The sequence below is a fragment of the Balaenoptera musculus genome, chromosome 10 (assembly GCF_009873245.2).
Source record: "Balaenoptera musculus isolate JJ_BM4_2016_0621 chromosome 10, mBalMus1.pri.v3, whole genome shotgun sequence".
In the NCBI taxonomy this organism is placed as follows: domain Eukaryota; kingdom Metazoa; phylum Chordata; class Mammalia; order Artiodactyla; family Balaenopteridae; genus Balaenoptera; species Balaenoptera musculus.
This window is the reverse complement of record NC_045794.1, coordinates 63,537,046-63,558,455: the sequence shown is the minus strand read 5'-3', so window position 1 is coordinate 63,558,455 and position 21,410 is coordinate 63,537,046. Positions and strand designations below refer to the sequence as shown.

At 36.6% G+C, this 21,410-nt stretch overlaps 1 protein-coding gene across 4 annotated transcripts in view; it reads right to left on the bottom strand.

Annotated features, from left to right (window-relative positions):
• Window positions 1-21,410, bottom strand: part of NAV3 (neuron navigator 3) — an 845,054-nt gene that overhangs the window by 218,683 nt on the left and 604,961 nt on the right. For all 4 annotated transcript variants that reach the window (XM_036866523.1, XM_036866525.1, XM_036866526.1 and 1 more), the window contains exons 5-6: window positions 5,178-5,250; window positions 1,112-1,295 (exon numbers count right to left, since the gene is read on the bottom strand). In XM_036866523.1, the coding sequence (XP_036722418.1) occupies window positions 1,112-1,295; window positions 5,178-5,250 (257 nt within the window). The remainder of the gene's footprint in view (window positions 1-1,111; window positions 1,296-5,177; window positions 5,251-21,410) is intronic.

Sequence of the window (21,410 nt, the reverse complement as noted above, 5' to 3'; positions counted from 1 at the left end):
GCCATAGAGCTAATGATCTGATAATCCGAACGTTGATCAGAAACATATGAGTAATTTGCCTGAAACCTGTTAACTTAATTACGTTCTGTGATCATTTTTTGATGTGTCAACTTAGCTAGGTTTATTTAGTTCCACTCAACACCAATCTGGTGTCGCTGTAAAAGCATTTTGTGGATGTGGTTAAAGTCCAGAGCAGTTGACTTTAAGTAAGGGAGATTATCCTAGATTATCACTAGGATAGTAGGCCTGACTCACTCCTTGAAAGGTCTTAAAAGCGGGAGTGTGGCCTCCTTGAGAGACCAAATTCCACCAGTTTATAGTGGTTTCAGCTCGTGCTAAGAGTGTCAGCTTGTCCTTCCTGCTGGGCTGCCCTCAGGATTTCAGACTTGCCTAGCCAGCCCCCACGATCATGTGAATCAATTCTTTAAAATAAATCTGTTTGCACTCTTTCTTACTGATTCTGCTTCTCTAGCTGAATCATGACTGATATAGTTCCAAACTGGAAAAAAGCAGAAACGAAAGAGTAAAGGAAGCTGCAGTGGTTTGTCAGCACCCCACACCGGCTGTGTCTACATGCACCCACAGACTCAAGTCAGACAAACAATGTGTGTATACAAACTCACACACACGTATACACACACATGCATGCACAGACAATCTCACATCAAAATGGTATGTTCCCAAACACTCAAACTCCGATGTTTAACAGACCTGAAATTTTTGACAGATTTAACGATTTAATCGATCAAAAGCATCCACCAAAGAAAACTACACAACTGGAGACTAGGACTCAAAAAGCACATTCTAAACAATAATTTGTAGAAGGAAGGAACTGTGATACACTACTTACAAGAAAGACATTTCACACATTTTGATACAAACCACAATCACCTTCAGAAAACAAACACAAATATTTCACCTAAAAAGTGATGTGTTGGTCATCCAACCAATAGAAAAGTGGTTTTAAATTTTATAAGGTTAATCAAATAATCCCATGACTTTGATACAACTCCATAGATACGTTTTCCAAACTCGCAAACAAAAACTTATTAAAAACAAGTTGTATCAAGATAGATTCATTCTAAACACATTCCCCGCTTCCCTTCCTTACCTGGACTGCATATCTTGCTGGGTTTTGGCCTGACTGGCTTCTGCCTGAGGGCAGGCGTGAGTGACCCGCTGCTGAAGCTCCACCAACGACTGGTAATACTGCTGCTGCTGGTGTTGCTGCTGCTTGTAGCGAGACAAACTGAAAAACAGTCCTAGAATGGCTTTTAAGTTTCCATTTCTTATTTCTGTATCAAGTGGAAAATATAAAAAAACAGTATTATAGAAAATGATTATTTTTTACAAATGAAATTCTAGAAGCAAGTCTCTTAGGCTCAATCTATGGAGACAGAAATACAACTTGATTTTTCTCAGTCACAGATTTAAGCAAATCTGATTTTCTGAAATACGCTAGCATTTCCAAATAGCTTGGAAATTTCAGGGAGAGAGAGGGAAGGGATGAAGCGTAGAGAGAACAAAGCTTACGCAAGTGATGTTCTTTGCTGACACTGAACAGACAGTTTTTCTAGAGTTAGTTTCTTCATGGAAATGGATGGGCTCTCAGTCTTGTGCTAATCATTTGGTTTAGCACTCTGCTTCCCTCACAAACACACACAGCTGTTACCAACACAGTGGTGGCTATGAGCTAGAGAAAGAAAGCCACTTAAATGCTGGTTGTCCTACATTATAACTACTGATGCACCTCATAATACGGGTGCACCTCATAATAGCAACTAGACTTATAACTGTTAGCACAATTCTAAATCACCCACCAACCAATTTATTTTAAAAAATACATGTATATGTCCTCCAAAAAGCAGACTACATCAGAGGTATCCATTTTTAATGATCCAATTCTTTTATTTTTAATTTATGTTACATATTAATAAATATTAAAGATCACCTGACTCATGACTTTAGATAACATAATTGAATAAATGTAAGTGGAATTCCGAGTTCTAACACATGGGGCTCCTGTGTAAGTTTTTCTAATATTGAATAAAAAATTAAATGCACAAAGTAGGCTACAACATGAGCCTACGTTTTCCTCCTGCAGTTATAACTTTAAAATTAGAAAAAGAGATACAAGTAAAGCTTGATATAACACTACACAACCTATAATCATATTTTAATTGAAACTTGCTATTGGCAATAAAATATATCCTCCTTTGAGGTCAAGGTTTTACGTCTCCTTTTTGGAATTTAGAAACATTAATAAACTACTTAGATTTCTTGCTCTCTGATGGTTTATAATGCCACACACACTATGCCGTGGAATTATTCATATAAAATGAGGCTGAATTGTTATAACCCTCAAATCTTCCTCACAGGGGTCATAACATATAAGTGTTGGCTTGATCAATATAAAGCTACAGTGAGAAAGTATTAATTTTCTCCTGTAAACCTGAATGATCTTATTGAAAGAGGTTTTTTTAACTTCTTATTTTATTACTATGCATGTTTAATCAATTTAGAAAATCATTCTGGGCATTCATATATTTTCAGGAGATAAATAAAAAGCAAGAGGTTTATGTTAATAAAAGATATCATGTTATACTCCCTAACACCATACACAAAAATAAACTCAAAATGGATTAAAGACCTAAATGTAAGACTGGACACTATCAAACTCTTAGAGGAAAACATAGGCAGAACACTCTACGACATAAATCACAGCAAGATCCTTTTTGACCCACCTCCTAGAGAAATGGAAATAAAAGCAAAAAATAAACAAGTGGGACCTAATGAAACTTAAAAGCTTTTGCACAGCCAAGGAAACCATAAACAAGACGAAAAGACAACCCTCAGAATGGGAGAAAATATTTGCAAACAAATCAACGGACAAAGGATTAATCTCCAAAATATACAAGTAGCTCATGCAGCTCAATATCAAAAAACAAACAACCCAATCCAAAAATGGGCAGAAGATCTAAATAGACATTTCTCCAAAGAAGATATACAGATTGCCAACAAACACATGAAAGGATGCTCAACTTCACTAATCATTAGAGAAATGCAAATCAAAACTACAATGAGGTATCACCTCACACCGGTCAACGGCCATCATCAAAAAATCTACAAACAATAAATGCTGGAGAGGGTGTGGAGAAAAGGGAACCCTCTTGCACTGTTGGTGGGAATGTAAATTGATACAGCCACTATGGAGAACAGTATGGAGGTTCCTTAAAAAACTAAAAACAGAACTACCATATGACCCAGCAATCCTACTACTGGGCATATACCCTGAGAAAACCATAATTCAAAAAGAGTCATGTACCACAATGTTCACTGAAGCCCTATTTACAATAGCCAGGACATGGAAGCAGCCTAAGTGTCCATCAACAGATGAATGGATAAAGAAGATGTGGCACATATATACAATGGAATATTACTCAGCCATAAAAAGAAATGAAATTGATTTATTTGTAGTGAGGTGGATGCACCTAGAATCTGTCGTGCAGAGTGAAGTAAGTCAGAAAGAGAAAAACAAATACCGTGTGCTAACACATATATATGGAATCTAAAAAAAAAAAAAAAGGTTCTGAAGAACCCAAGGGCAGGACAGGAATAAAGACACATACGTAGAGAATGGACTTGAGGACACGGGGAGGGGGAAGGGGAAGCTGGGATGAAGTGAGAGAGTGGCATGGACATATACACACTACCAAATGTAAAATAGATAGCTAGTGGGAAGCAGCTGCATAGCACAGGGAGATCAGCTTGGTGCTTTGTGACCACGAAGAGGGGTGGGATAGGGACGGTGGGAGGGAGAGGCAAGAGGGAGGGGATATGGGGATATATGTATATGTATAGCTGATTCACTTTGTTATACAGTAGAAACTAACACAACATTGTAAAGCAGTTATACTCCAATAAAGATATTTAAAAAAAAAAAGAATATGAAAAAACAAAACAAAGCAAAACAAAAAGATGTCATGTTATATGGAAGAGACATAAAACGAATAAATGGTAACATTTCTCACCAACTTTAACCACTTAGAAAGTAAAGTATTATCCTGGAGGATTTTATCAAATTTTATTCTAAGTAACAGAACCGTGAGTTAGGTTTGAACATAAGTTTTTTGCCATTAAATATGTAATTTAATATTAAACATCATGATGACATATACAGATAAAGGATTAAAGAAATTTAAAATAAAATTTAAACAGTGAAGAAAAAGTGACAAACGTAAATAATTCTAGTACATGTCCATAATATTTCAGAATTCACACAATTCCTCTTTTTCCAATGGCAGCAAACTTTGAACAGCTTAGAATTGTCTAATATTTCTACTATCTGTGGGGGGAAAAGGCTTTTCAGAGTAAACTGACTGTAGTAGAAACAAGAAGCAACATAAATTGTCAAAAAGTGTTTAATCATAAAATTCTAATTAAAAATGGTTGTTGCTGATACAGATCTCAAAGGACTTGGTATTTTATAACTTTAGCAATTGTTTTTTATTTATAGTACTAAATTGAAAATTTTGCAAAGGCTTCCTAAAAATATATGTGGAAGAAAAAGAAATACAGAAAAAAAAATAACAGATCTAGTTTTCTTTTTCCACTTTCCTATATTTCAATGTCAGTGATGATCTTTTAAACATTTAATAATTTTAAGGCCTTTACAAAGAACAGTTATTAATACTGTTAGTGCTAATTATTTAAGAACTCCTGATGACTTATTTAAAATTAACAAATATTTAGACTTGGACTACCAACTTGATTAAATTATAGAATTGTTATTGATAAAATATTTGAGCATTAATTACACTATTTTAACTGTATTTATGTCCATATACTGTATTTATTATCCAGCATTATCTATCTATCCATCCATCTACTTAAGACTCTAAAAACACTACCAACTGGTAATAACATAAAGATATTTTGTTAATATGTCCCCCTCCTATATACTCGGTAATGTAAAGAACAATTTTGGCAAAATCTGGAACATACCTACATAAAGCATACATTAACAACCATTGAATTTATGTTTCTATTATTTTGGAAACTTTACTGATTTCCTTTCTTGTATTAAGGGGCTATGTACTCCCACTTAACATTTCTAGCGTTATAAAAAGTCTTTTACAAACATGGATGCCATTTGTGACAACTGTGCTTTTTCTTACCTTCAGCAGATAGACCTTGAACATTTACTCCTCTGGCTGCTAGAAAACTAAGGCAGACATCAACATTTTCAATCTGCAACATGAAAAGCAGTGAAAAAGTAACTTAGAAGGTTATTTTTAAATAAATAAATGAGCTAGAATGAAGCCAGAGAGAAAGATAAAGAAAGAATGAATACTTCACATTCATTTCATACTAGAGATCTTTAACCAGAGTTTAACTAGAATTATTTTGGCTAATTGCAGAATGAATATAAAGATTGCATTGTCTGATTTAGTACTTACAAACAATTCATAGAGGCCTGACCAAGAATGGCATTCTTACAGATTAGCAACCCACCTACTTAACATAAAACCAGACTGATTTTGTGCTTCACAAACAAGTCTCAACTAAAGCATCCAAATAGGAGGAGACTCTTGCTTCTGTGAGTTAGAATACTAGGATGTGGGTAACTGAGATTCGAACAGTAATATTTGGTAAGTATGTCAAAAGATAAATAAGATGGAGAAAGGGTTAATATACATGAAAGAAATGAAGCATATTTTCATCCTAAATCATAGAAATTCTTTATTTTAAAAACTGCATTTGTACTTCTACAGTTGTTAATTCTCTGCTTAAATATAGGTATTGCCTTTGTAATTTAAAAGAGTGATGCCACTGCTTTTGAACAGTTCGTTTCAACATGATAGCCAGTGATTAACCATTTAGGGTGAGAAGCAAAAAAAAAAAAAAAGACTAATTTATGTTAATTCATGGGTTGATTTCAGTATTAGTTATGGCATTATGTAGCAAAGTTAAATAGCTAAGACTTTTTAAAAGAATGTAGGAAACTAGAAAGTTCCAGCTCTTTGTGAGTCACCTCCCTGGGTTTTGTGGTATTCCATAAATCTTGAAATTCTAAAGTAAATAAGAGATTTAAAGTTAATACTTGGCAAGGTACTGTTTTCTGTCTTATTAAATTCTCATCAAAAGCTATGCAGGAGGACATACAAAGTTTTGCCAATGTCCTCTCTAGCTGAGCTTCACAGGAAGGTCAAAATGTCTGTTAAAGAAAATAAAAAGAAAAAATATATATTCTAGAATCTGTCTTTATAAAATGGACAACTGTTTACATTCCTTTTTAAATGTAATTTTGTGCAAAATTAAAGTAGTAATATCCAATGAGAGGTTCTTTGCTTTAAAATGATTGCAGCCAAGGTATACACATTTGCTTTGAGAAAAAAATAACTACTTTATTGATTCATTTCAAAATAAGTTTTACTGAAAGAATGATAGAGTTGAAGACGCTGAATGTTACATGACCAAGTGGACCTTCTCTTTCTACTTGTCAACGTCTAAATACCTAAAAAACCTATGGTTCTGGAATCCACTCCAAATTCCTTCCTTCACATTTCACTTTGCTATTAGAAAATAAGATAACATAAAGGAAAGAAAAAGAAAAGTGTAACAGACACTTTTACGAATATAAACAGAATATACTACTGTGTCTACCCAATGTGTTCTTTAAAAAATTTTTTTTCGGATTGATTAAAAATAAAAGATGCCAAATAATTATTGTGGCCTAATATTAAGACAGAGAATTGAGCTGAGTATTTTTGAATATTTGCTGTAACAGTCCTGGTATTATTAATTTTATACCAATTATATGAATTTTATAGAAAGTAAGAAGATTTCTGGCCCAAATATATATAATTTACTGCAAAATGTATTTTTATTATACATAAACAGATTAGTTCATTGGAAGACCAAGAAAATATTCATGAACAGTGTCTGTAATTAAGTGTGTAAAATGGCTTTTTTGGCTGTTCAGAATAAAAAATAAACTGCTGTCTAGATTGGGCATTAGACACAAACAACTCTCTCTCAACACGCAGCATAAGTTAGAAAAGGAAATTAAAAGGGTCCTAGTAGAGGAAAGAAAAAAATACTCAAAATATACCTTACATTCCTTTCATATCTATTTATCAGAAGCATTCAACCTTTTGTAATAGTCCTTTACAGTCATTCACTACGAGCACCGACAATTTGAGGTAGTTAATTCTGTTTCCCATCTTACTATAGCAGGTAAGTAACAGCAACAGAATAAGTACTTGAATACAAAATCTCCAGTATGACCATTAAAGGATAGTTCATTACAATTTATTTATTTATTCACCAATTTTTGTTTTTGGTCAAAATTAATTTTTGAACAATGTAACAACATAACAAACATAACTTAAGAAAATAATATCCTCTCCCTACCTAACTCCAAAGTCATCTATAAATTCAATCATGTTTGTTGGTACTACTTATATTTTTTACCCAGCGGTAAGTTATAATAAAAGAAAATGGCTGTGAGAAATGTTGTTAAATGTCATTTATATGATTAGTTTCCTTATCAGAGGCATACTCTAAAATAATTTGAGAATACTTTCTACCTATATAATAATATACTTTGGTTAATGATTATTTTTATTTTAATAAATTTGAGACATTAGTTTCTCATAATTCCTGCTTTAAAATAATAGATTGTCCCCTTACATTTCCCAGTTAAATATCTATAAATACTGTTTTAGTTCCTAATTTTTTTGTCATGTCAAACCTCAACTGTTCTTTGAACTAAAAACCTCTAAACATTTTTGAAATCCCAAACAGATAAAAGTGATTTTGCCATCAAATTTATCCAACTAACTGAAGTGAGTTTTATTTTTTCTCAGTATTATTTGAATCATATACCAAATAAGCTATCAAAATTCAAACTGTACTTTTAACAGCTAATAATTTGGGTCAATTTTTAATTAGAATAATTTCATGTACTTAATAAACAAATAAACAACCCAATGCACAGTTACCTAAATATAATGGAAACAAAAGTTTCATAGATCAGTACTTACACTTACTACATGAAATCGCTTGTGATGCTTTCTACTAATAACATTGTCTTCTCTTTTCATTAATTAATTAATGCTTTTTAATCTGTATTTAAATATTGGTTAAAATCCACTAGATGAATTTCAGGATCCATTGATGGACAGTAATCAACAATTTGAAAAACACTGCCCTGAAGAAGACCAGAGCATTGACACATCTACAGTACCTTTTCTTTTGGGGGGTGGGGGTGGGCGTTATATTCAATGACTAATCAGAAAGTGGAAAATTATCCTCACAAGCGAAGTCTCTGCATGGATTTAATTACATCAGTTAACTGGCACAAAACAAAAACAAAATATTAAAAATACCGGTTATATAATCACATAGTTAATTTTTAGGATATGTTTACAAATGGCGTCCTTGGGTTCAAGTTAATTTTTAGGATGTGTTTACAAATGGCGTCCTTGGGTTCAAGATCTGAAAAAGAATTTTAACTCTTTTCAGTCCCCTTTAATTTGTCTAGATACCAAATCATTTTGAAAAGGAAAGCAACTGAGTTGAAATTTGAGTCAATCTTTTACAAGCAATCAGTTATTTGACCAAATTTAAACAACTATTTCAAAATTACTAGGTTATTTAACAAAGTCAATCATTTCTTGATCTCTCTCTCTCTCTCCTCACTCCCTCTATTTGGTTTGCCGGTAAATAGAGATGTTTGTTGAGTTTTCATAGTGTTATTTATTTATGTATTCCGGTTGTTTGTTTTTTTTTTTTTTATGAAGACATGGTTTTAGTGAAGCTCTAAGCCTCTGAGAGACAGGAACTGAATTTTGTTGACTCGTGTACCTTCGGCAGCCTAGCATGGTGTTTGGTGTCTGATAGATGCTCAGTACATACTTGAGGAAGAAGGGAGGAAAGGAGTGTTGGCCAATTGGTCCTTGTATTTTTGGAAGAAATGAATCCAAGAAAAAAAAAAAAAAGAGAGACAGAGATAGACACAGAGGGAGACAAAGACAGAGAGTCATTTGATCCAGAGGCTACATGTTATATTCTCTTTGGGATCTTTTAAAATATACTACTTCCCTGTGCCTGACCCCAGACAATAAGAATCAGAAATTCTGTTAGTTGGGATTGGACATCAGTTTGTTTTCAAATTTTAGCTCCTAATCTCAGTCTACCCTCATCTTTACAGATTAAGCAACTGACCTCCAGAGAAAGTCTCACATAAAGATGAGCAAAAGAAGCTAACAAAAGAGTATATACTATATGATGCTCAATTTATGAAATTCAAGATCAAGACTAAACAATGAAAACAGACATTACAATAGTGATAAACTTTGGAGGGGTACAGTCTGGAAAGCAGCACAAGGGGAACAGACACGCTAGAAGTGTCCTTTGTTTTGATCTGAGTGGTGAGTACACGGGTGTAGAGATATTTAAAATCAATCATCTATACACTTAAGACTGGAGTATTTTATACACTTTTTATGTTTGCTTTACCTCAAATTCTATTAGAGTATTTATACTCTTCTATGTATGTTTTACTTAAATTAAAAATAAAAATAAAATGATTGGTCCCTCGCTTTGTTGAGAATAGATTCCAGGCATATAAAGACAGAAGTACGGAAACCTGTCAGGTAGCTCGTGCAAGTAATTCAAGTGAAAGATGATAGTGTTTCAGACAATGGTGGTGGCAGTGAGGTGATGAGAAAGGATCACCTTCTGGATCCGAAAGGATCAGATTCTGGATATAATTTGAAGGAATCTAATGGGAAGATGCGGCATATAAGAGACAGGAGTCACAGATGATGCCAAGGTTTCTGGCCTCAGTAGCCAGGTGGATGACATCTCCAGCCATAAGATGGGAAAAGCCACAGACAGATACAAGGGGTTAATTTCTGGACCTGTTATCTAGTCTCTTAGACACCCAAATGGATGTACAGGCCTTTGGACACACAATCTGGAGTTCAACTGAGAGGTTTCGGAACAGAGATCTAAATTTCAGGGTTATCCTCATACAGAAGGTAATTAAAGCCATGGGGCTAGATTAAATCACCAAGGACGTGCAGCTATAAAAGAGAAGAGGAACAAACAGTGGGCCTGAGGAGACTCACTGGAAAGAAGAGGAGGAACCAACAGAGGAAACGGAAGACAAGCCACCAGTGACATGTCAGGCAAATCAGGAGAGTATGGGACACAGAAAAGCACCTGAAGAAAGTACATTAACTCCAAGGGGCACATGAGCTCTAGCTAACGCAGCTGGTTAGTAAGATGAGAACTAAGAACTGACTCTTAGATTTAGGATTAAATAAATCAACTCATAAAAGCCTCAATCCTACTACTCCCTGCCTCTCATGCTTGCTGGCACTTGGGCTCTCTCTTTCTCTTTCTCTCTCTCTCTCTGTATATGTATACACAGAGAGAGAGAGAGAGTAAGAGTACCTTAGGCACGCTATCAACAACTGTTGAGGGAATGAATTAACTACACAGGGATAAAATGATGTTTTATGCTTAGATCATTCAAATAAAAAAAGACATAAACAATACTTTATAATACTATTAATAATCAAATTTAGTGTTATCTGCCCAGGCAACTTAGACTTCTGCAGCATCCTAAGCTTCTCTCTAATGCTCACCACACTCATCTCCACTGGAGGGATCCGGCATCTCCCCTCTCCCATTTACCCTTCTATGGGAACTTGTTGACATTATATTTTAGGATTGATAGAAATAAATAATTTAAAAGAATTTCCAAAATTGAGGAGCCCATAAAGATCATCTTATCTGACCTTTTCAAATTAAATAATGAGATGAGAACCAGATAATATACATCATTACTTAGAGGACCCAATGAAATTGCACATAAATACGTACATAGTACAATGCACTGCACATAGTAAGAACTCTAATAAACTCAAGAATAAAAAAGTAGCTGTGATTACTGTAACAGTCTTTAATATTAATAGCAGGTGGTAATGGTATAAAATAGCATCATAGCGTCTTTTGCTTTTGGTATTACAGCAATTTTTCTGAGAATTATCCACACTGCACAAAACCTGCTTTCCAAACTTTTAATTCAACAGTTTGCAAACTGTGCTACACATTAGAATCGCCTGATGAACTTTAAATCTATACATGCCCAATTTACACCATCATCAGTTAAATCAGAATGCCTGTGGAGAGCAGTTATCAAAAAACTGTTCAAAGTCCCCAGGTGATTCCAGTTTGCAGTGATGCCTGGAAAACAAAGCTTCCACCTATGCTCTTCAAAGAAAGTAACTGAATATAATTTCAATTTATCCCATGTGGATGAAAGAATTGCACTGTTCACACTGTAGCACTATATTGCCTTTTGTGTATTTGAACCATTATACTATATAATTCATTGTTTTACACGTATTCCTTTGGTATTAAAATATATATTTGTCGGGCTTCCCTGGTGGTGCAGTGGTTAAGAATCCGCCTGCCAAAGCGGGGAACACGGGTTCGAGCCCTGGTCTGGGAAGATCCCACATGCTGCAGAGCGACTAAGCCCGTGCGCCACAACTACTGAGCCTGTGCTCTAGAGCCTGCGAGCCACAACTATTGAGCCCACATGCCACAACTACTGAAGCCTGCACGCCTAGAGCCTGTGCTCCACAACAAGAGTAGCCACCAGAATGAGAAGCCCACGCACTGCAACCAAGAGCAGTCCCCGCTCGCCGCAACTAGAAAAAGCCCGTGCGCAGCCACGAAGACACAGTGCAGCCAAAAATAAACAAATTAAATAAATTAATTTAAAAAATATATATATATATATCTTTGCCTTTGTAGTAGTAATACAAAGAAATCCATTCTGTTCTTTGGACACCCCATTTCTCATCTGGCTCAGGTAACAGTCATATCTGCAGCTCATGGACAACTCCCAGGACTTCTACTTGCCTATTTTATGTCACGCACTATTTCTTGGGTCCTTCTGTTTGTGGCTTACATTTTATTGGCATGGAACACCTACGTTGCCTCTCTTTTTCCTGCTAAATTTGAGGATGGCTAAATAACTACAAAAATACTGACTGTATACTGAAAATAAAACCAAAAGTTTCTAAATTCTAGATACAATCAATGTTTCCAGAAGTTTTAAAATGTTTGGGAGTAAAAAAAAAAAAAAATGTTTGGGCACACTGAGCCTTTAGGCTTTTAGATTGTATGAAAATAATGTTATCACAATGGCCTAAGCCAAAACACAGTTTTTCTAGAGTAAATAAGTAAATTGATCATTGCGTGTGTTTTCTTTATTGAAGATACTAAACAAATTCAACAGAAGTTGATTCATATTTTTAGACATGAATAATTTCTATTTGTATAACCAATATTAGTATCTTGAAGCAATACCATTTAATTTTGTTTATGTTCTATAAATCAAACCATTCACTGATTCATCGTTTTTTTAATTATTTTTATTTTTTAGTTTTTTTGGTTTAAAAAAAATTTTTAGCATCTTTATTGGAGTATAATTACTTTACCATGTTGTGTTAGCTTCTGCTGTATAACAAAGTGAATCAGCTTTATGTATACATATATCCCCATATCCCCTCCCTCTTGCCTCTCCCTCCCACCCTCCCTATCCCACCCCTCTTCGTGGTCACAAAGCACCAAGCTGATCTCCCTGTCCTATGCAGCTGCTTCCCACTAGCTTTCTGTTTTACATTTGGTAGTGTGTATATGCCAACGCCACTCTCTCACTTCATCCCAGCTTACCCTTCCCCCTCAAACCCAGGGGGGTATTTTTTAGATTCCATATTTATGTGTTAGCACACAGTATTTGTTTTTCTCTTTCTGACTTACTTCACTCTGTATGACAGACTCTAGGTCCATCCACCTCACTACAAATAAATCAATTTCATTTCATTTTATGGCTGAGTAATATTCCATTGTATATATGTGCCATATCTTCTTTATCCATTCATCTGTTGATGGACACTTAGGTTGCTTCCATGTCCTGGCTATTGTAAATGGAGCTGCAATGAACATTGTGGTACATGACTCTTTTTGAATTATGGTTTTCTCAGGGTATATGCCCAGTAGTAGGATTGCTGGGTCATATGGTAGTTCTGTTTTTAGCTTTTTAAGGAACCTCCATACTGTTTTCCATAGTGGCGTTATCAATCTACATTCCCACCAACAGTGCAAGAGGGTTCCCTTTTCTCCACACCCTCTCCAGCATTTATTGTTTGTAGATTTTTTGATGATGGCCATTCTGACCAGTGTGAGGTGATGCCACATTGTAGTTTTGATTTGCATTTCTCTAATGATTAGTGATGTTGAGCATCCTTTCATGTGTTTGTTGGCAATCTGTATATCTTCTTTGGAGAAATGTCTATTTAGATCTTCTGCCCATTTTTGGATTGGGTTGTTTGTTTTTTGATATTGAGCTGCATGAGCTGCTTGTATATTTTGGAGATTAATACTTTGTCAGTTGCTTCGTTTGCAAACATTTTCTCCCATTCTGAGGGTTGTCTTTTCATCTTGTTTACGGTTACCTTGGCTGTGCAAAAGTTTTTAAGTTTCATTAGGTCCCATTTGCTTATTTTTGTTTTTATTTCCATTTCTCTAGGCGGTGGGTCAAAAAGGATCTTGCTGTGATTTATGTCAAAGAGTGTTCTTCCTGTGTTTTCCTCTAAAAGTTTTATAGTGTCTGGCCTTAAATTTAGGTCATTAACCCATTTTGAGTTTATCTTTGTGGATGGTGTTACGAAGTACTCGAATTTCGTTCTTTTACATGTAGCTGTCCAGTTTTCTGAGCACCACTTATTGAAGAGGCTGTTTTTTCTCCATTGTATATTCTTGCCTCCTTTGTCAAAGATAAAATGATCATATGTGCGTGGGTTTATCTCTGGGCTTTCTCTCCTGTTCCATTGATCTTTATTTCTGTTTTTGTGCCAGTACCATATTGTCTTGATTACTGTAGCTTTGTAGTATAGTATGAAGTCAGGGAGCCTGATTCTTCCAGCTCCGTTTATCTTTCTCAAGATTGCTTTGGCTGTTCGGGGTCTTTTGTGTTTCCATACAAATTGTGAAATTTTTTGTTCTAGTTCTGTGAAAAATGCCAGTGGTAGTTTGATAGGGATTGCACTGAATATGTAGATTGCTTTGGGTAGTACAGTCAATTTCACAATGTTGATTCTTCCAATCCAAGAACATGGTATATCTCTCCATCTGTTGGTATCGTCTTTAATTTCTTTCATCAGCGTCTTATAGTTTTCTGCATACAGGTCTTTTGTCTCCTTAGGTAGGTTTATTCCTAGGTATTTTATTCTTTTTGTTGCGATGGTAAGTGGGAGTGTTTCCTTAATTTCTCTTTCAGATTTTTCATCATTACTGTATAGGAATGCACGAGATTTCTGTGCATTAATTTTGTATCCTGCTACTTTACCAAGTTCATTGATTAGCTCTGGTAGCTTCCTGGTAGAGTCTTTAGGATTCTTTATGTATAGTATCATGTCATCTGCAAACAGTGACAGCTTTACTTCTTCTTTTCCGATTTGGATTCCTTTTATTTCTTTTTCTTCTCTGATTGCTATGGCTAAAATTTCCAAAACTAAGTTGAATAACAGTGGTGAGAGTGGGCATCCTTGTCTTGTTCCTGATTTTAGAAGAAATGGTTTCAGTTTTTCACCATTGAGAATGATGTTGGCTCTGGGTTTGTCATCTATGGCCTTTATTATGTTGAGGTAAGTTCCCTCTATGCCTACTTTCTGGAGAGTTTTTATCATAAATGGGTGTTGAATTTTGTCGAAAGCTTTTTCTGCATCTACTGAGATTATCATATGGTTTTTATCCATCAGTTTGTTAATATGATGTATCACATTGATTGATTTGTGTATACTGAAGAATCCTTGCCTTCCTAGGATAAACCCCACTTGATCATGGTGTATGATCCTTTTAATGTGTTGTTGAATTCTGTTTGCTGGTATTTTGTTGAGAATTTTTGCATCTATGTTCATCAGTGATATTGGCCTGTAGTTTTCCTTTTAGGTGACATCTTTGGTTTTGGTATCAGGGTGATGGTGGCCTCGTAGAATGAGTTTGGGAGTGTTCCTCCCTCTGCTATATTTTGGAAGAGTTTGAGAAGGATAGGTGTTAGCTCTTCTCTAAAAGTTTGATAGAATTCACCTGTGAAGCCATGTGGTCCAGGGCTTTTGTTTGTTGGAAGATTTTTATTCACAGTTTCAATTTCAGTGCTTGTGATTGGTCTCTTTATATTTTCTATTTCTTCCTGGTTCAGTCTCGGAAGGTTGTGCTTTTCTAAGAATTTGTCCATTTCTTCCAGGTTGTCCATTTTATTGGCATATAGTTGCTTGTAGTAATCTCTCATGATCCTTTGTATTTCTACAGTGTCAGTTGTTACTTCTCCTTTTTCATTTCTAATTCTATTGATTTGAGTCTTCTCCCTTTTTTTCTTGATGAGTCTGGCTAATGGTTTATCAATTTAGTTTATCTTCTCAAAGAACCAGCTTTTAGTTTTATTGATCTTTGCTATTGTTTCCTTCATTTCTCTTTCATTTTTTTCTGATCTGATCTTTACGATTTCTTTCCTTCTGCTAACTTTGGGGTTTTTTTTTGTTCTTCTTTCTCTAATTGTTTTAGGTGTGAGGTTAGGTTGTTTATCTGAGATGTTTCGTGTTTCTTGAGGTAGGATTGTACTACTATAAACTTCCCTCTTAGAACTGCTTTTGCTGCATCCCATAGGTTTGGGGTCATCTTCTTTCATTGCCATTTGTTTCTAGGTATTTTTTGATTTCCTCTTTGACTTCTTCAGTGATCTCTTGGTTATTTAGTAGCATATTGTTTAGCCTCCATGTGTTTTTATTTTTACACTTTTTTTTCCTTGAATTGATATCCAGTCTCATAGCGCTGGGGTGCGAAAAAGATACTTGATACGATTTCAATTTTCTTAAATTTAGCAAGGCTTGATCTGTGACCCAAGATATGATCTATCCTGGGGAATGTTCCATGAGCACTTGAGGAGAATGTGTATTCTGTTGTTTTTGGATGGAATGTCCTATAAATATCAATTAAGTCCATCTTATTTAATGTATCATTTAAAGTTTGTGTTTTCTTATGTATTTTCATTTTGGATGATTTGTCCATTGGTGAAAGTGGGGTGTTAAAGTCCCCTACTATGATTGTGTTACTGTCGATTTCCCCTTTTATGGCTGTTAGAATTTGCCTTATGTATTGAGGTGCTCCTATGTTGGGTGCCTAAATATTTACAATTGTTATATCTTCTTGGATTGATCCCTTGATCATTATGCAGTGTCCTTCTCTGTCTCTTGAAATTGTTTTTATTTTAAAGTCTATTTTGTCTGATATGAGAATTGCTACTCCAGCTTTCTTTTGATTTCCGTTTGCAGGGAATATCTTTTTCCATCCCCTCACTTTCAGTCTGTATGTGTCCCTAGTTCTGAAGTGGGTCTCTTGTAGACAGCATATATACGGGTCTTGTTTTTGTATCCATTCAGCCAGTCTATGTCTTTTGGTTGGAGCATTTAATCCATTTACATTTAAGGTAGTTATCAATATGTATGTTCCTATTACCATTTTCTTAATTGTTTTGGGTTCGTTTTTGTAGGTCTTTTCCTTGTCTTGTGTTTCCTGCCTAGAGAAGTTCCTTTAGCACTTTTTGTAAAGCTGGTTTGGTGGTGCTGAATTCTCTTAACTTTTGCTTGCCTGTAAAGTTTTTAATTTCTCTGTTGAATCTGAATGAGATCCTTGCTGGGTAGAGTAATCTTGGTTGTAGGTTTTTCTCCTTCATCACTTTAAATATATCCTGCCACTCCTTTCTGGCTTGCAGAGTTTCTGCTGAAAGATCAGCTGTTAACCTTATGGAGAGTCCCTTGTATGTTATTTGTTGCCTTTCCCTTGCTGCTTTTAATATTTTTTCTTTGTATTTAATTTTTGATAGTTTGATTAATATGTGTCTTGGTGTGTTTCTCCTTGGATTTATCCTGTATGGGACTCTCTGCACTTCCCGGACTTAATTGACTATTTCCTTTCCCATGTTACAGAAGTTTTCAACTATAATCTCTTCAAATATTTTCCAGACCCTTTCTTTTTCTCTTCTTCTGGGATCCCTAAAATTCAAATGTTGGTGTGTTTAATGTTGTCCCAGAGGTCTCTGAGACTGTCCTCAATTCTTTTTTCTTCATTCTGCTCTGTGGTAGTTATTTCCACTATTTTATCTTCCAGGTCACTTATCCGTTCTTCTGCATCAGTTATTCTGCTATTCACTCCTTCTAGAGAATTTTAAATTTCATTTATTGTGTTGTTCATCATTGTTTGTTTGCTCTTTAGTTCTTCTAGGTCCTTGTTAAACATTTCTTGTATTTTCTCCATTCTATTTCCAAGATTTTGGATCATCTTTCCTATCATTACTCTGAATTCTTTTTCAGGTAGACTGCCTATTTCCTCTCATTTGTTTGGTCTGGTGGGTTTTTACCTTGCTCCTTCATCTGCTGCATATTTCTCTGTCTTCCCATTTTTCTCAAATTACTGTGTTTGGTGTCTCCTTTTCACAGGCTGCAGGTTCTTAGTTCCCATTTTTTTTTTTTGGTGTCTGCCCCCAGTGGGTAAGGTTGGTTCAATGGCTTGTGTAGGCTTCCTGGTGGAGGGGACTGATTTCCGTGTTGTGGTGGGTGGGGCTGGATCTTGTCTTTCTGGTGGGCAGGGCCACATCTGGTTGAGTGTTTTGGGGTATCTGTGAACTTGGTATGATTTTAGGGAGCCTCTCTGCTAATGGGTGGGGTTGTGTTCCTGTCTTGCTAGTTGTTTGGCATGGGGGGTCTAGCACTGGAGCTTGCTGGCCATTGGGTGGAGCTGGGTCTTAGCGTTGAGATGGAGGTCACTGGGAGAGCTCTCATCAACTGATATTACGTGGGGCCAGGAGGTCTCTGGTGGTCCAGTGTCCTGAACTCGGCTCTCCCACCTCAGAGGCTCAGGCCTGACATCAGGCTGGAGCACCAAGACCCTGTCAGCCACACGGCTCAGAAGAAAAGGGAGAAAAAAAGAAAGAAAGAAAATAATAAAAAAATAAATAAATAAAATAATTAAAATAAAAAATACTTAAATAAATACATACATACATAAATACATAAATAAATAAAATAAGAAGAGAGCAACCAAACCAATAAACAAATCCACCAATGATAACAAGTGCTAAAAACTATACTAAGGTAAACATAAGAATCAAAAACAAGTCAGTCACAGACAGCAAACCCCAAGTCTACAGTTGCTCCCAAAGTCCACCACCCCAATTTTGGGATGATTCGTTGTCTATTCAGGTATTCCACAGATGCAGGGTACATCAAGTTGCTTGTGGGGATTTAATCTGTTGCTCCTGAGGCTGCTGGGAGAAATTTCCCTTTCTCTTCTTTGTTCGCACAGCTCCTGGGGTTCAGCTTTGGTTTTGACCCCACCTCTGCGTGTAGGTTGCCATCAGGCATCTGTTCCCACCCAGACAGGAGGGGGTCAAATCAGCGGCTGATTCGGGGGCTCTGGCTCACTCAGGCCGGGGGGAGGGAGGGGTACAGATGCGGGGCGAGCCTGCCGCGGCAGAGGCCGGCGTGACGTTGCAGCAGCCTGAGGTGCGCCGTGCGTCCTCCCAGAGAAGTTGTCCTTGGATCATGGCACCCTGGCAGTGGCGGGCTGCACAGGCTCCCGGGGGTGTTTGGATAGTGACCTGTGCTTGCACACAAGATTCTTGGTGGCTGCAGCAGCCTTAGCGTCTCATGCCCGTCTCTGGTGTCTGCGCTGATAGCCGTGGCTCGCGCCCGTCTCTGGAGCTCATTTAGGCAGCGCTCTGCCTTCTGTGGGCAGACAGGGAAGGAATCCCCTCTCCTTGCACACCCCGAAACAATGGTCTCTTGCCTCTTAGGCAGGTCCAGACTTTTTTCCGGACTCCCTCCCGGCTAGCTCTGGTGCACTAGCCCCCTTCAGGCTGTGTTCACGCCGCCAACCCCAGTCCTCTCCCTGGGATCCGACCTCCAAAGCCCAAGCCTCAGCTCCCAGCCCCGCCCGCCCCGGCGGGTGAGCAGACAAGCCTCTCAGGCTGGTGAGTGCTGCTCGGCGCCGAGCCTCTGTGCGGGAATCTCTCCGCTTTGCCCTCCGCACTCCTGTGGCTGCGCTCTCCTCCGTGGCTCCAAATCTTCCCCCCTGCCCACCCCCTGTCTTCGCCAGCGAAGGGGCTTCCTAGTGTGTGGAAACTTTTCCTCCTTCACAGCTCCCTCTTAGAGGTGCAGGTCCCATCCCAATTCTTTTGTCTCTGTTTTTTCTTTTGCCCTACCCAGGTACGTGGGGAGTTTCTTGCCTTTTGGGAAGTCTGAGGTCTTCTGCCAGCATTCAGTAGGTGTTCTGTAGGAGTTGTTCCACATGTAGATGTATTTTTGATGTATTTGTGGGGAAGAAGGTGATTTCCATGTCTTACTCCTCTGCCATCTTGAAAGGTCTCCATTCATCATTTATTAAACTTACTTTATGCCTGGAATTGTACTCGGTGCTACAGATAGAAATTTCAAGATATAGCCACTATTCTTGTATATTCTAAAGAGCATTGATTTCTTTCCAATATTTTCCACTATTCCCACAAAGAATGGGAGTCATTTTTCAGGAGTTTCTTTGTCTGATTTCATAATTGTACATTTATCTTGGCCCTTATGAACTTGCTCAATATGAACATGGCTAATTGTTAAATCACAAATTGGATTTCAAATGAGGAAAACAAGAGTTTTCATTATCTTCACTTATGAAAACTCTAGACAGTCATCAGTGTATGTATGCTTTCAAATTTTTTTTAAACCTGAGGGTCAATATGTGTTCTCAACATATTAAACACAGAGTGTGTATTGCATATATTTGGACTTATTCATTTCAGTGTTGAATGAAGTAGTCCAAAAAAAGAGTAGTGTTTTTAATTAGCACAACTTTTTTTCCCCCACTGTCTACAAGAGACTCACTTTATTTATTTTTATTGGGGTGTAGTTGTTTTACAATGTTGTGTTAGTTTCTACTGTACAGGGAAGTGGAGTTCCCTGTGCTATACCACAGGTTCTCATTCGTTATCTGTTTTATACATATTAGTGTATAGTGTATATATGTCAATCCCAATCTCCCAATTATTGAACTCATGAACTTTAAGTGGCACGTTTGATGCCACCCAGCCTTTTAGTATTTTTACTACAAAACTAGGATAATCTGTTTTGGAAGATGTAATTGGAGGCATCTTTCACAATATTAACAAAATTATGCCTTGCCTATTCATAGGTTTCTTTCATTTTTACTTACGGATATTTAATGGAAATTACATTCGGAGTATGATTAGTATCAATTTGAGATCAGTTTGTGATTAAATTTTAACCATGGCATCAACACTTAACAACAAGTAATCAATTCATTCAGCCACTATTGACTGTTTATTACGGGCAAACAGCTCTACTAGATGGTTAAAGGATGTAAAAATGACTATAAGGTCTTTGCCTTTGTGAGCTGTGTGAGCTTGTAAAATAGCTGAAGAGACGAAAAAAGATTCATAAATCACCATAACACAAGGCGTAATAGTCCAAAAAAGAATTATAGAGAACACTATAAGGCAGTGAAGAGAATGGATTTATCAATTTTCACTACGGATCTGGTGAAAGCTTCAGAGAAGAAGTGTCATTCGGATGCACAGGATAAGTCTGATTCTGAGAAGGTTAGACAGGCCTCAGAAGCGGAAGCAGCCATGCCCAACAGAGCAGCTTAGAGCAACACACAACTGCTCAAAAGGATGCCTGAAAACAGACCATGCCAGCCTTTCCTTTCTGCAATTATGTTTACAGAGCTGAATTTGGCCTGGAACTGAAAAGGCTCTGATGCCCCCTGGGATCCTAAAACCACTGCAATATAAAAAGTTAAATAATTGTAAACTAGGTAGTAGGCGTAATATTTCAAAGACTGAGTTCTCTCTACAGATGCAATGCATCCTGGTTAGGGCATGTCTGAGGTACTGCTGCTGTGAATCATACACAGAGAATGTGTAGAAGAATATAAAGCAAACGTAACTTTTCATTCTCTCCAATGGTAAGTTCTTTTGTGACTTGTGCTATTTTTAATTAACGATTCTTCCTATTTTTCATGATAAACATACACTGCTAGTATCATTATCGAAATTAATTACATTTGATTTCAACCAAAAATAAATAGATCAGATGGCTCAGTTTGAGCAAAATCCCATCCTATCATAAAATTCAAATAATTATATAGATTTTAGCCAGATTTTAATATAACTCTTTTAAATATAAATGTTTGGAGAATTAAAGTAAAATGCAACAGTGTTTTTGCATTGGTTAAAAATTCTTAAGATGTTTGCTTTC